General features: G+C 41.7%; 2 protein-coding genes and 1 pseudogene across 2 annotated transcripts; 1 reads left to right on the plus strand and 2 right to left on the minus strand.

Annotated features, from left to right (window-relative positions):
- Positions 1-902: 902 nt before the first annotated feature.
- On the minus strand, positions 903-1,841 carry LOC126618260 (protein TIC 22-like, chloroplastic; annotated as a pseudogene).
- A 2,062-nt stretch (positions 1,842-3,903) lies between these two features.
- On the minus strand, positions 3,904-5,574 carry LOC126619652 (CBL-interacting serine/threonine-protein kinase 14-like). The gene has a single exon (XM_050288065.1). The coding sequence runs from the start codon at positions 5,386-5,388 to the stop codon at positions 4,081-4,083; it is 1,308 nt and encodes a 435-aa protein (XP_050144022.1). The 5' UTR covers positions 5,389-5,574; the 3' UTR covers positions 3,904-4,080.
- Positions 5,575-14,372: 8,798 nt separating this feature from the next.
- Positions 14,373-16,133, plus strand: LOC126618261 (homeobox-leucine zipper protein HAT5-like). The gene is made up of 2 exons (XM_050286311.1): positions 14,373-14,502; positions 15,073-16,133. Exons 1-2 carry the CDS (start codon positions 14,373-14,375, stop codon positions 16,131-16,133), a joined length of 1,191 nt encoding a protein of 396 aa, XP_050142268.1.
- The last annotated feature ends 383 nt before the right edge of the window (positions 16,134-16,516 follow it).

The following is a 16,516-nucleotide window of genomic DNA, read 5'->3' on the forward strand; positions in this document are numbered from 1 at the left end:
ACCCTCTGATGGGGTTATACAGATATCTCCGAAAGATACGAAAAATAAATTATATCATTAAAAAATAAATCCGACCCTCAGCTCAATGGGTCACTCCCATAATTCTCTTTTCTGCATGCCATCACCATCGTAATTATGTTTGCTTTTGCTTTCTGCTTTTACTTTTTTCTGTTTTGCTTTGCTTTTGCTTTCTCAGAAAATGGGAACATGCATGATGAAAGTGTGGGCATCTTCTGCGCTGTCATTGTGCCAAGTTGGCTCTGTTAATCAACAAAGAGCTTGGGCTGCTGTGCATTAATCGTTCCTTTTCCTGTAGCTTGACTGGTGGTCTCCATTTTCTTTTTCTTTTTCTTTTGTGTTGTCCCCCATGTGTTCCCCCATGATTCTCCCTATCTTCTAAGTTGCCGCATCATGACCTTCATTACCAGCAGTAAAACAATAAAAAGATGGAACCTTTTTCTTTTCTTTGAAACGACAGAGGTGGTGGTTCCACAACCTTCAGTGGTGGAAGGTTTTCCAGCCCAAGCTTGGCCCTGAAGAGGTAGACGAATGAGGGTTTGCCATTTGGTGGTGGGGGAGAGGACGGCATGCGCGACCTCCGTATGGGGGCGGAACTGCCACGTGGCTCTGTTGACCTACCTGCAAGTACATGGACGACTACGGGGGTCCGTACATCTGATGGCTAGACGACGCTTATGACGTAGAGAAACGGTAGTTCGGCGTTTAACCGGATTTTCTCGCGGGTCGCCTGGAAGTCATATGGGGTTTGGGATCCGGATCCTGGGTCCTCATGGATATGGAAGTTCAACTGGAGAACAGGGACGGCGTTGGAAGCCAACGAGTGGGCGTGGAGATCAGGGAGGCGTTGGGAGATGTCGGAATGAGGGAGTTTGAGCCGGAGATCATGGATCGAACGACTGACAGAAGATGCCTTGTGATCCTAGTTTAGGACATACCTCTGCTGGTCCTGGGTGAATATCATGGGGATGTCTTGTTCGTTGTCTTGCCCACCACCTCCTCTTACTACGTTTGCTGCCCACGCTAGCAGTCATTCCATCTCTTTTCCTATTCTCTATTTTCTTGAAAAATACTGGACGATAGTTCTTGCTTTGGTTTTTAAGAACCAAGCTCCTTTACTGGAAAACTGGCACACCAGAAAAGCCATCATCATCAGAAGTTCTAACCTTTTCTCTCTCCTTAAGCGCATTCTTAACTTGAGAATACTCAAGAATCAACTTGAAGGCTACCCCATCGACCTTGAGCTGGAAAAAATTATTTAAAGCCACAGCCACTACTTTCGACCCGCTTCGCATTTCGGGGTCCATAATCCTAATATGCTCAAGAAGTGCATCCGCATTCTTTTTCTTGAAACAAAACAATCCCAGAGACTTCCTAGTGGAAGCAACAGAAAACAACACGAATTCCTCCGAGGCATTACTGAGAGCATAAATTGGCACCCCGGTAAGCCAATCTTCGATGTACTCGGTGGACATGGCGGCTTTAGCCCCGCCACCAGGGGAATTGGCGACCTGGGTTTTGTTACTCACCCCAATTCGACCCCAAACTGGGTTTTTGCCAGAAGAATGCACCGGATTGAAGCTCGAAAACCCGGAATTGAATGCATGTTTTGCTTGATTCTGGAGGTTGGAGAAGGTGGATTGGAGGTGGGTTTGGAGGGAAGAAAGGTTGGGGTTGAAGAGGGGAAGGCAGGATAGGTGGTGGAGAAAACCGAAGCAATGGTTTTGGAGGTTGGTGAAGGCCTGTTGGATGCTGATTTGGGGTGGATTGTGTGTCGGTGGTGAGAAAGTTTTCGGGTTATTGGAGTTTTTGCAAATTTTGCAGATTCACAGTGGAGGTGAAAAAATGAAAGAGAACCTACATAACTTTTCGTATCGATTCTTACAGACGGCGCCAAATGTTGATGCACAAAACCGGATGGGTCTTGGAACAACGTAAATCCGACCGTGAATCTGCATGAAAGTAAATTACACAAGATGTATCGTGGTTCACCCCAATGTTTGGGCTACGTCCACACTGATATTGTATTTCTCTGAGAGGATTGTGAGGGAGAGAACCTCTGTAATGTGAGAGGGGATGTGAGAGGGTAAGGGAGCTTCAGGCCTAAGAGTTGGCATCTCTTAATGAGGAGAGTGAGTGGTCTTTTTATAGAATAAGGGCTCCTCACTTATTACATATTTACCCCTTCATTCATTACATAATTACATTTGAGTTCCTCGAGTATTTATACGATATCTAAATACGGAGGCCCTAAGTATGGTACAAACAGATATCATTGCATATCCTTTGTTGTGCTGTTATGTTTATTAGCAAACAGTACCTTAGACCAAAAATTTAAAAAAAAAAATTCAAATCAAATCTGATCTGAAAAAATAATTATGAGGAGCTGGTGTGTTATTGGAGTATCATTATCTGCTGCAAATATCTATGGCAGCCAAAGCAGGTATGTAGAATATATAGGAAGCTTCCCCATATAAAAGGGATATGGATTGTCTACCCTCCCATTTCCATACCCTCCTCATACTTTCTTGTTTTGTGCAGTCAAGGTTAAGCCACGTCAACATTTGCTTTTTATCTTATTATTTTTATAAAAAAAATTAATATAAAATATTAACGTGGCTTAACCGTTACCACACAAAACAGAAGGGCATAAGAAGAATATGGGAAGGAGAAGGCAGACAATCCATCTCTATATAAAACGAGAGTGAAGTGTGAGTAAAGTTTGAGTATGACTTGTTAAAGATGGGACACTAACTGCAACTTTTATCAACCTATGCCGACCAATCTGCTTCACATTCATATTTCCCCACGATCCCATGTGGATTTTTAGTACGATAGGATATTTCGATCCAAGCGATATTGAAAAAGAAAAAAAAAAGGGCCATACATATATATGACTTAAGTACACAGATGAATGTTCTTAATCATTCATATATCTCCCACAATTTCGTGTTTAATTGGATACCATGTTTCGATTTAATGATAATGAGGAAAGAGAAACCGTCATATACGACTTCAAATGTACAAATGAATGTTCTTAATCATTTGAGTTGCTCGTTTCTTCTTGCAATGAGATAACATGGTTTGTTAAACATGACTTTGCCAATTTACTCTTTTTGAGCTAAGTCGATGAGACTCTCGTGGATACTGATAGAGGGATGGATAATGTTAAATCCGTGAGGATATCTGAGTTCCTTGTACGGTTTTCATGCAAATTGATAAAGTACTTCACATGCTACCACTGGAAGCAATACTATTTGTAATAATGGGATTTTCTCTTAAAACACTTTGCAGAAATGGATTAAGTGGTCAATTATGACATCTCCTTTCCCACATGAACTTGAACTAAAAAAAAAAAAAAAAAAAATCATAGAATTGCACCTCAAGATATTATGTGGAATCAAACACGCTTATGTTCATTTGGTTTTTCGGTTCTCAGTTTTCATTTCTCAAAAGAAATTTGTGTAAGAATAACCATAAAACCCAACAACCAAGATTAAGTTAACAAATCACGAACATAAATGAGAAAAGAACGCCCCGACTCTCCTGTTAGAATCCAATTTTATATTGACTGAAATAATTCATCTTTCTATTAGACTTTTCTGAAGCAGTTGAATTTAATAGTCGGTTACAACTACATTATCCTAATCATATTAGTGTTTTGAATAAAATTATTAAATATTAAGCATCTAAAAGTGCAACACCTTCTCTGTCCTTATCATTTTGGACTCTTGATATTCCCTACGACTTACCAAAGATTTGATAACTGAAATTATGAACATGCCAGAGAACAATGCCAGAACGGATCACGTTTGCATCAATAATTTTTAATTACTGCATTTATTGAAAAAAAAAAAAGAACGAAAAGGAAAAAAAAATCATATATACAGAAGAATATAAGGAGCTTCCATCGTCTCTTTTTGAGATTCTTGAATTATATTCCGGGCAAAAACAAAATTACAAGAAAACCCGGGCACTGATATTTATAGTTCCTCTTTTTTTCGACCATTTAATTTTTAATGTACCTCAAAATATTAATTGTTTCCTTCTGGTTTCTGGGTGCTAACAGTCACCGGCGACTGGCTCTTCCGGTCGGTACATCAAACAGCTCAGCTCCGGCCTCAGCTTGTCTTTCCATATTTGCGGCCCACATTCAGCTTCCCTTTGCCTTAATTTCAACTCCACCACAACCAGCTTCTCCGTTAACCGGTAAATCCCAATCATTACAACAAAATTCCCATTCTGCCCCGCCAGTTTCGCCCCCCAGCTCTTCTTCTCCGTCACCGCCATGTCCCCCGCCTTAGCCACCTCCTCCACCTTCTCCATTATCCTCTCCGGCGTCTCCGCCGACACGAACCGCTCCCCGCAGTCCGATATCCCGGACTTGCTAAACAAACCCGATATATCGAACCCCGACGAGAATGAAATCAAATCAAACGCGTTCAACGACGACGTCTCGTCGCTGTCCCCGTCCCGCATGTCCTTCAAGTCGAAGTCCTCGAAGTGGAATTTAATCTCCTGGTAACCCTTCGCGAACCACGGGTCCTTCAAAATCTCGTCGACGGTTATCCGCGTCTCGGAGTTCGTGTCGAGAAGCCGAGATATCAGGCACTTCAGATCGGGCGACGTCCATTTCGGGACCCGATAATCTCCCTTGTAAATTTTCCGGTACATCACCATAAGATTCGGGTCGTTAAACGGCAGGTAACCGGCGTTAAGCACGAACAAAACGATGCCGCACGACCAGATGTCGATCTTCGCGCCGTCGTACCCCTTCTTCGCTAGAATCTCCGGCGCCACGTACGCAGGAGTCCCGCAAAGCGTGTAGAGGAGACCGTCGGGCCGGACCTGCTCCGTCACGGCGCTGAGGCCGAAGTCCGAGACTTTCAAATTCCAGTTCTCGTCGAGGAGCAGATTCTCAGGTTTCAAATCACGGTGGAACACTCCCCGCGAGTGGCAGTATCCGACGGCGGAGATCAGCTGCTGGAAGTACCGACGGCTGAGATCCTCGCTGAACCGGCCCTTCGAGATCTTTGCAAAGAGCTCTCCGCCTTTTGCAAACTCCATGATGAAATAGATCTTGGTCTTCGTCGCTAAAACCTCGAACAGCTTCACGATATGCGGGTGGCGCAGCCGGCGCATGATGGAGATCTCCCGCTTAACGTGAGCCGTGAACCCGTCCTTCACGACCTTCTGCTTGCTGACGGCCTTGATCGCCACGCTCTGCCCCGTGTGGACATTCCGAGCGTGGTACACCTTCGCGAAAGCCCCGCAGCCCAGAAGCCTTCCGACCTCGTACTTCCCGAATAGGTTGACCTCGCCGGCGCTGGAGCCGTCTCTGTTATCGGCGACGACCTCGATCTCCGGCATGGCTCCCGAATTTTTCGGAGACTACAAAAAAAATCCCAATTACTCCCCTCGCATTCGGGGCCTTAATCGAGCTCCGAAACGATTTGCCGAAAAAATCTCAACGGCGTAGTTTGGATTCGAAACAGACGAAGTTCCAAAACGGATTTTTAGTTCGGAAAAAACAATTGTAATTTTTTCGAAACAGGTTTTTTGTCGCTCTGTCGATTGCAATTGTTCCAGCTATTTAAAGTGGTTGGGGTTCACGTGCCCAGGAGTCCGACGTGGAAACCAATTGCTACCACCCACGTGTCCAGGTTTCTTCGCGGAAGCGGTTTCCTCGTTTTTTATTCAACTGCTGTTCAAAGGCTTTAATATGGTGTAACTGGCGTACGGTGTTCCCTAATCATTGACCGGTGATATGTGATTCGCTGACCGAGGATTTGAATCTGACAGTCGTCCAGCGTTTATCCGACGGCGGGTAATTCGAGAGTGTAAACGCCCCGCTTTACGCAGAGTTTTGATATACTTTTCTTGCATTGAAATTACGGTGTAGCGCGTGTTCTGTAACCACCAAGAAAGTATAAATTTGATCTATAAGAACATTCTTTTTTTATTCTTTTTTTTCACTGTAAAAGTATAAAATATGCATTTCAAGTTCTTAAAGACGAATATTCCAATCTAATAGTAATATAAATTATATGGTATACGAATATTTCAATCTAATCTAATAATTGTGATTTGCTATCAGTAACTCATCGGAAGTATGAAGTTGAAACTAATAATGGAAGAACAATCACGAAATGAAGGAAAACAAAAAACACAGTAATATTTAAAGTATGCACCTGATTATTTCAGTGAAAATATAACAGCTATGGGAATTGGGAATACAGAATCACCAAAAACCCAAAAATATTTTGGGATTCCCGATTGTCCCGAAATACCGAAACTATTTTAGGATTCCCGAAAATTGAAATTCCTGAAATTTTGATTTGAAATCGGTCTTGAAATTGGGAATACCAAAAATTTCGGTTCCAGAATTGAGACTAAAGTTTTGGTTCGGTATCCCATACCGAACCACCCCTAAAAATGCCTAATACTTGATCTCGCATATTTTCCTTCATGAACTGGTTAATTAACTTGAGTTTATCACATTTTCTTAATCCAATTTATTTCAATCAATCGCTTTCTTCTTGTCACATCTTCTAATAGCGGACGCTGTTGGGATTATGTTTTACTTTAGTTTCTTTTTGTTGGGATTTAGCCGTATTGAGAAAGAAAGGAAAAAGTGATTGAACTTTAACCGTTCCATTTGCCTTTGTCCATCTGTTCAGATTGGTTTTGAAAAGATTATATACAGGATCATCCCATCTAATCGGAAAGATTAATTTAACTTTTGATCATATCCTTCGCTGATTACATGTGAAACACTTGCAATATGAAAACGTTAAAAAAACAGCAAAGTGATCCGCGCATGCATGAATGAAAATTTGCATGTGAAAGAAATGAGAGTGGACCATCTCACTCCTCCAACTGCACCTTTAATTGGTTAGGTCTGATTTGTCCCACATTTTGATTCAGATCCTGTTCTTATATACAATAATATAATATAAGCTTGCCCTAAAATGTAAAACACATGAGTCATGATGACACACTATGTGTGGCAGAGTAAATTTATTAAGAATAAATCTAACATTGATAGAATGAGATATTTTAATTGAGTTTATAAATAAGTTGAGTTACTCCTCATATTACCAATTAGTTTTATGGTGAAACCTCAACTTTTTTCGTTGTATCAAAGCTAATTGTCCTGCGTGTGAAGCTCAAGGGCTACACGTGCTCTACATTACTCGATTTGTGTTGTCCAAGTGATAGACTTGAAAATTTGGTACACGTGAAAATGCGTGTTAAGAGTATCAAACCCACATTGAGGAAAGAAGATACCTCGTATGTGCTTATATATTTGAGTTATTCTTCATATTATGAATTGGTTTTATAATGAAACCTCAACTTTGTTTGTAGTATCAATATTTTTATTACATCAATGCTTTCATTTCCCACCAGATGAAGTAAATGATACTCATAAGATCACCCTTTATCGAAAAGTGAACATGAACTCTAAGCCAAATCAAAAAGAGGGAGATATCATAAATCACAATAATCACATTCTAAATTTAGTATAAAAGACAAAAAAATAAATATTCTACTGTTGAAAGAGTACAATTACGTGTAGGTATAGTGAATTTGAATTTAAGACATATAAAGAGTTCAATTATTTGCAAACTAGCTCACTAATAGAAAAGTTAAAAGTACTAATAAATTAATTGCAAACTAGCTCACTAATAGAAGATTAAGCTGGCTTAACCTAATTACTGAACCATGAACATGCTTAAACATTAAATCCAACATGGGAATCACTTCACATGACACCCTAGCTATTTGTTAGCAATTTACCCATTTCTTGTTGGCTGTTTCCCATCTCTCTATCTACACTCGCGTCATGTCAATTCAAAAGTGATGTGAACATTGACAATAGAGGATTTAGGATTTTAACATCTAGTGATCATAATATAAAAGACCAAACAAACGTGGTGTTTATTAATTTTTTTAATTAAAAATGGACTCCCTCACGTGGTTTAATAAAAAGACTTGCTTTTAATTATTTTGTTTTAAATGACTTGGCTCAGACGTCGATTTGGCCAACTCTTAAAAAAACAAAATAGTCTTATTCTCCCTTGTTAATCATTTGTAGAACCTATCCAAATTTGGGTGGTCCTTAGAAGTTTTCACAACCACTTATTCAGATTACCTGGACCACCCTAGTTCCTTAATACATCCACCACTGAACACTGAGAAGATTTGAATTCTCTCTTCTCCCTTTTCCCCTCCCCTCCCTCCCCTCCTTTCTCAGTTTCCTCTTCTTCTTTCTCTTTCTACAAAAAATGTAAAACAAGATGATAATGTGGCTTAATCTTGAGAGTTCAAATAGGAGGGGAAGGGAAGATAGGGGGAGAGAATCCAAGTACGCATAATGCATAATAAAAATTAACAATTAATTAGTTGACTACAATTGTCATGAATTATTAGATTATTTATAGTAAGATGGGATCATGGATAATTATATGTTGAAACAACGTATTAGAAATAAGTTGCTTGAAATCTTGGACAATGCATATGCCCATGTATTTGCAGATATGTTGAATTATTGTAGATGGGGTTCACGTGATGCGAGCCCCACTAGCTTAGCTTGATACAATTATTTAGTTATTCACAATTTAATTTAATGTGTGAGTTTGGATCCTTTTTAGTTGAAAAGAAATTTTATTAAGAATGCTCAAGAACTTACATATACGTTTGATATGTATATCAAACGTTGATTTCAGAACAAATTTTACCGTGAAAGAACCAAAGAATCAATGGAAAAGAAATAAGAGGTCAACATATCAAAATACTCATTGTAACTCCATAATTTATAACCTCAAACATAAATACAAAGGCAATTTCCCAAACTTAGAAGACTCATATCTAACCAACATGGATGATAACACTTATGAGAACTAAACATGCAAGTCGAAATGACTATTGTAAATGTAGCATGACGGATAGACTGCACCACCCTCTGCTTCACAGGTCAGGTGCCTATAGCACTGCCCTGATAACATACGACTAAAGGGATTTCTTTCCTATAAATAGTCAAGTCATATAAGAGAAAGGAAAATGCTAAGGGCACCAGTCATACTAGTGTTTAATCTAATGTGGCAAGTAATGCGTACGTGTCATGTTAATTAATGAGTTTGCTAACTGTATGAATTATTTGTCACATCATGTGGTACACTAATATCATACAAAAATGAATTATTCCTAACATTACTGTAACGAAAACTAGGATAATTATTTGACATTTGTTCTATATTTCTTTTTCAAATGTAATTGTTCTATATTAAATGAAGTATAGAAGCAAAGCTTTGTAACGAATAATGAGTATACTTGTAGAAGTAAAGGTTTTATCCTATTCATAATATGTTGGACTATTGTTAATTATTTGACAATTGATATGGATAAATGTATTTGGTTCAAAATTCAAAATATAGATGTTATCGACAAAAAATCTATTTATTGTCCGACTTAAGATTGTCTATTCATAATTTTCATTAGGAGTAATGCTAGATAGATCAATTGTTTAGACCAAATTTTATAAATCAGATACGTGGTTGACAATTGAATTATTACTTTAGTATTGATTAACGTGTTTATTTTCTATTAGTGATACATCACATAATTTTCAATTTTAATCTAAAAATTTAGCTACCTAACATTATTATTCCCAACAGCTATTAACAACGAAATAAGTATTGCCTAGGAATAATAGGTATAAAAACCAATTTTATGTATGATTACAAAAAGGGAATTGTTATTGATATTAAAAAAAAGAGAATTTATCGTTTATAGCCAAAATTTAGCTCTTCAATTCATAAATGTCAATTTTTATAAAAACTTTCAAATCTACCCAAAACCTTACATCAATATACCAAAATACCCTCCTATTAAAAAACCACACACCAAAGAGATGTTTATTTTCTGTTCATTCTTTTTTTTTTTCCTTTTCAATTTAGGGTTCCATGTTGTAATTCGAAAATATAGAAAGAAATATGGCATATTTTCTGATGGAATCGAGCTCATTATATTCTCAAATTCAATTCATAATTGACAAACTTACAACCAAGACCATGAAGAAAATTACTCAAAAATACAATTTATGCATGTTTTTGTGTAAGATTTGTGGATGCAAATTTTCTCCTTTTCGATCTTGGACGATTTTGCACCTACAAAACAACTAGCACCTTAGGTTAAGGCCAAGAGCCTCACGCGCCCACGATGAATGGAGGGGGGCTTTGGCCGAAGAACTTGTAGACATCGAAATTTCGGTAAATAAATGTTGACCGATAAATCAAAGTTTCAACGCTCATGTATTACATAAATTTTACACGTAGCGTGTATCTAAACAAAAATCGAAATAAGTTGGAAAAGTCATCAAACAGGACACGTGTCAACACTTGGCAGAAACGACTTATTTCATCTGGAATATTATATTCAAAATTAGGCCTTGGAAAATTCTATAAATACAAGCCCATTTCATTCATTTGGGAGGAACCAATTCATATTACACCTTGAAGCTCTGAAGCTCTGAAACTCTGAAACTCCGAAGCATCCAGGTTCCCGAAGAATCAAGAAAGCCTTCTTCGTTCTTCGTTCATCGTTCTTCCAAGATCAAGCCCCAACGGCCCTTGAAGAACTTCCACCAATTCAAGATCAAGCCCCGACGACCTTTGAAGAAAGCACCATCGTTCATCATCCGTTCATCCAAGATCAAAGCCCCAACGGCCCTTTGGATCAACAACGTCGACAAATCCACACATCCAACCGTTCTTCAAGATTAAGCCCAAAAGCCCTTGAAGATCCGTTCATCACTGTTCTTCAAGATCAAGCCCAAAAGCCCTTGGAGATCTGTTCGTCACTGTTCTTCAAAGATCAAGCCCAAAAGCCCCTTTGAAGATCCGCTCAAATCCACCTTCAAGATCAAGTCCACGACCCTTGAAGAACGTTCATCCTTAGATCAAGCCCAACGGCCCTTTGGATCAATCACACATCCACAAATCAACACCTTACGGAGATCGAATCAGATGATCAAATTTGAGAGAGATTGTAACCCAAAACTATCAAATACAAATATTTGTTTGTGCACGTTGTTCTTGTCTATTTCGTTTCAGGAATTTTCCGTGTTCACAAATTGGCACGCCCGGTGGGATCATCTCTGCCTCTCATCTCTTTCTCCGTTCAAGAAATTCAAGCGCACTTCCAAAATTAATGGCATCAAGGAAGGCTCAAACTATTCCCGCAACCGGCGCAAAGAACAAAAGCGTCCTCGTCGCAACTGGTGTCACTTTGGGCATCACGACTCGAAGCATGGCAAGAGCTACTTCTGCCGCCTCTTTCACCTATGCATCAACTCTGCCAAGGGAACAAAAACACCCAAGGCACGAGCCTTTGATCACCTTAGCCTCACTAAGGGCACCAAGAGGGGAAAGCCCGAGGAAATACTCCGAATCCATGCTCTCCGATGCCGATTCAAGCGACAGTACAGCCATGCAAGTCATGACCATTGGAGCAACTTCAATCGATGAGCAGCTGGCTCAAATGAATGAAGCAATCGCAAGGCTAACCCGAACTGTGGAAGAAAAAGACTTGCAAATTGCAGCACTAGTCAACCGACTGGAGGCGCAGGACGGCGATAAACCGACCCAGAAGATGATCCACTAAAGGGAGGAGCTGGCGGAGACGAAGAACCCCCGGTGAAGAAAATCGATGGGAAGCCGGAGCCAGACCAAGCAGCGGCACTCATGGGATCTCTTTCTATCCAGCAGCTGCAGGAGATGATCACCAACACCATCAAGGCACAGTACGAAGGGAGCTCACATACCTCCTTGTTCTACTCGAAGCCCTATTCCAAGAAGATTAATGCCCTAAAGATGCCGAGGGGATATCAACCACCAAAGTTCATGCAGTTTGATGGAAAAGGAAACCCAAAGCAGCACGTTGCACATTTCGTCGAAACTTGCAACAATGCGGGGACGGATGGAGACTACCTCGCCAAGCAGTTTGTGTGCTCGCTGAAAGGAAACGCCTTTGAGTGGTACACGGACCTAGAGCCTGAGTCCATCAACAGCTGGGAACAGTTGGAAATGGAATTCCTCAATCGCTTCTACAGCACCCGCCGCACTGTGAGCATGCTAGAGCTAACGAGCACAAAGCAGTGGAAGGACGAGCCAGTCATTGACTACATCAACAGGCGGCGCACTCTAAGCCTCGACTGTAAAGACAGGCTCTCGGAAACCTCTTCAATCGAGATGTGCATCCAAGGCATGCAATGGGGTTTGCAATACATCCTTCAAGGCATCAAACCACGGACCTTCGAAGAGCTAGCCACCCGCGCCCATGACATGGAGTTGAGCATCGCTCATCATGGGAAGAAAGAACCGATCGCCGACTACAAGAACGACAAAGTTCTTGGGCCAAAGTTGGAGAAGACTGCGTGGAAATCCACCAAAGAAGCAATGACAGTCAACACAGCTCCCGTCAAAATCCCTACACGAGGCAAGACGATTCAAGCCGAAGGCTTTCGTGATCAAGAGATGCGTAGACGCACTTTGAAGGAGCTTGAGGAGAAAACTTATCCATTCCCCGACTCTGATGTGGTTGCCATGTTAGAAGACTTGCTGGAAAAGAAGGTGATTAGTTTGCCTGAGTGCAAACGGCCAGAAGAGATGAATCGCACTGACAGTCCAAGGTACTGTAAATTCCACCGCTTCATCAGTCATCCGACAGAAAAATGTTTTGTGCTGAAAGATCTCATCATGAAGCTGGCTCAGAAAGGAATCATCGAGCTAGATCTTGACAATGTGGTGAACACAAACTATACCACCTTCGCTTCTGGCTCTTCCGACTCGAAGTTTTCACCTCAACCGCTGGGGGCATCCTCCAAGACAAGCAAAATTGAAGGATGGACTCAAGTCACTCCTAAGAAATTGCACAAGAAGCATACGTCTCCTCCACAAGTCCGCCAATCGGAAAGGGGGCAAAGCAGCTCTTGTCAACCTTCAAAGCAACGTGAACGTGTTGAAGATGATGAAATTTCGACACATAGACCGTCCATCCCCATCACGATGCGCGACTCCTTGCCCGAAAACTTCTTCAAACATGCAGTCAAAGCTCCTTGCTATGAAAATTGTGAGGAACGCCTCTCCCGGATTGCTTGACAAAATCAACAAATTCTCCTCGCCCGCACGACTCTAAACTGCATGGCACAACGCTCCTTGCCTGCACGAGCTGAAACTGCAACACGGCACCAAACACTCCTGGTCTGCACGAGCATAAAAGGCAACACCAAATGCTCCTTGTTTGCATGAGCCTAAACTGCACGAACCAAACGCTCCTGGTCTGCACGAGCATAAAAGGCAACACCAACGCTCCTTGCCTGCACGAGCTGAAACTGCAACACGGCACCAAACGCTCCTGGTCTGCACGAGCATAAAAGGCAACACCAACGCTCCTTGCCTGCACGAGCTGAAACTGCAACACGGCACCAAATGCTCCTTGTCTGCACGAGTTGAAACTGCAAACGACACCAACACTCCTTGCCTGCATGAGTTAAAACTGCAAACGGCACAAAAAGAAAATACCAAAAAAAAAAAAATCTATGTATTTGAACTACGTTATGACTTGATCTCTTTCTTTGGAGGGGTACGTAGGCAGCTCGAACATTCAACTTCGAGTTCAGTCACATCAAAATAAAAAAAATAAAAAATTATTAGAGATATGACTAATAAAAGTCAATTTTATTACAAAGACAACAATTTCTTTGTACAAAAAAAAAAAAAAAAATATATATATATATATATATATATATATATATATAAACAGCCTCCAAATCCAATCTAGGCCCAAGCCCAACTTACCTCTTTTCCGTTTTTGATCCTTCTCTCTTTCTCTCTCTCTCTCTCTCTCTCTCTCTCTCTCAAATCAATCTCAATTAAACAATACCATTTTCAAGTCGGACACCACACAGACGCAGCTGAACAAAGTCGGTGGGGAGGAGAGAGAAACCAGATAGAGAGAGAAAGCGGATGCGGAAGCTCACAGGAGAAAACCCGAAGCCAACCACGCCCGCTGGGGCTCAGAGTGACCGCCGCTGATCCAATCGCCACCTCAGATTCCGGCAGCTCCTCTGTCTGCATTATCGCTGGAATGGCAGATTCCCATCTCCTCGACGCTCACAGGGGTTGAAATGAACGAGATGCAGATCGGCAAAGCTCACGACGCGAACAAGGCTTTCCCTGGATGCTTGGGAAGAATGGTGAACCTCTTTGATTTGGGTAATGGGGTTTCTGGAAACAAGCTGCTCACTGATAAACCGCACCGTGATGGCTCTTCACTCTTAAGGAGTCAATCGGATGGCGGCCCACGGCCCGACCTTCTGCGACATAACCTGGGGTGCCGGTGGCTCCACGGCGGATCTGACGCTGGACATTGCCAACAAGATGCAGAACCTCATCTGCGTGGAGACCATGATGCACCTCACCTGTACTAACATACCTGTCGACAAGATCGACCACGCCCCCCTTTCCATCGCAAAAGCCTTCAACGCCAGAAGAGAGAAGAAGTGACTTGCTGGCAAACCGCCGACGACGGCGAAGGTTCAAAGAAAAAACGGCCCGGCTCCATCATCTTTTCCAGCTAAATAACTGATCTCTTGATCTTCCTCTGGTGAACTCCGAGCGCTGGCAGGAACTGGTGGCGCGTGAATTCTCCGCCGTTGATTCTTTCTTAAAGACTGAATATTATTATGTACTTTGTTTTAAGGGGTCTGGAATTAATTAGAAAATCATAATCTTGTGGCGGAAAAAACTGGTGCTCCAAGGCAACCTCGCCGGAGTCTCCAAAAGACATATACAAAATCCCATCATACCACCACCGATCTTTTCCAGCACTGCCGCCCGAACTACGGTTATGGCGAAGAGATATAGTAATATTGAAGCTTTATGTAAGACGGGTTCAATAGTAGAGAGTACTATCAAACAAGAAGTTGGAGTTTAACGCTCCAAAACCTCCATGGAAATTGAGATGGTAAGGCCGCCGGAGCTTAATTGAAAGTCCGCCGGAGAAGGAGGATAGGATTTTTGCAAGGTGGTGGTGGCAACATGTTGTTCCTCGGGAATCCTGATCACGCTTTTCGAGGGCCAAGATTGATGATGGGATTGATGGATCAAGAGAGCTCACGGAGGCGACCTTTTTTCAGCTCCTCCTCGTCGCAGGACGAACTGTTCGACGAGGAATGCTACGACGAGCAGCTGCCGGAGAAGAAGCGCCGCCTCACTCTTGATCAGGTGCATATGCTGGAGAAGAGCTTTGAGACAGATAACAAGCTGGAGCCAGAGCGAAAGACGCAGCTGGCTAAGAAGCTAGAACTGCAGCCGAGACAGGTGGCCGTGTGGTTCCAGAACCGTCGCGCTCGGTGGAAGACCAAGCAGCTCGAGCGGGATTACGACATTCTCAAGTCTTCCTATGACACCCTTTTGTCTGATTACGACTCCATCATCAAGGAGAATCAGAAGCTCAAATCCCAGGTGGTTTCCATAAACGAGAAGCTTGGAGGTAAAGAGCAGGCTAGTAGCACAAAAGCAGCAGCATTTGCAGCGGATGATCACGATGACGAGAAGCGCAACCCTCTTCTTCCAACCGGTAATCAGTTGGCGGAGGTTGTTCCGATAACTAGTCTCCAGTATAGCTGCAGCGTCAAGGTGGAGGACCGCCTGAGCTCAGGGAGCGGAGGAAGTGCCGTGGTGGACGAGGCCGAAGACCCTCAGCCTATGGACAGCAGTGACTCCTATAATTTCCCAAACAACATCCACAATTACTACTCTCATGATCATGACACTCATCATCATCATCATCATCAATACACGGCGCCACATGATCATGTAGAACATCATCGTAGAGGAGTCCACTCAGAAGAAGATGACGGTAGCGATGACGGCCAGTGTTACTTCTCCGATGTCTTTGCCTCGCAGCTGCCAACAACTTCGAAGACCGCTGTCAAACGACTAGCCGGCCGAGAAGCTCTTCCTCAAACTCCAGCTCTTCGTCCGTCTTCGTCCTTCCCTACAAATCCCTCCGCCAAGCATCCTAATTTATACAGAAAGAAATACAATTAAAAAAAAAAAAAAAAAAAAAAAAGAAAGTGGTGGTGCATCTGGCACCACGTGAAAAAAGAGGAATGGTGGATCAAAGATGGGGTAGGTACAGCCCCATGGCAGATCAAAAGTTTCTGGTGGTGCATGGGCACCATGTGCGGAAAGAAAAAAAAATTGTAAAAAAATAAAAAAATAAAAAAATAAAAAATAAAAAAATGATGGAACTTGGTGCATACAGCACCAAAAGAAAAAGAAAAAAGAAAAAAAAAAGAAAAAAAAAAAGAAAAAACAAATGCATAGAGAGAAATAGAAGGTCCATTTTATTTATTTTTCTGGAAATTTTACATAAATTTGCATTATACATAAATTAAAAAAAAATCAAATCAAATCAAATTTACAAGAGG

Source organism: Malus sylvestris, chromosome 4 (assembly GCF_916048215.2).
Source record: "Malus sylvestris chromosome 4, drMalSylv7.2, whole genome shotgun sequence".
In the NCBI taxonomy this organism is placed as follows: domain Eukaryota; kingdom Viridiplantae; phylum Streptophyta; class Magnoliopsida; order Rosales; family Rosaceae; genus Malus; species Malus sylvestris.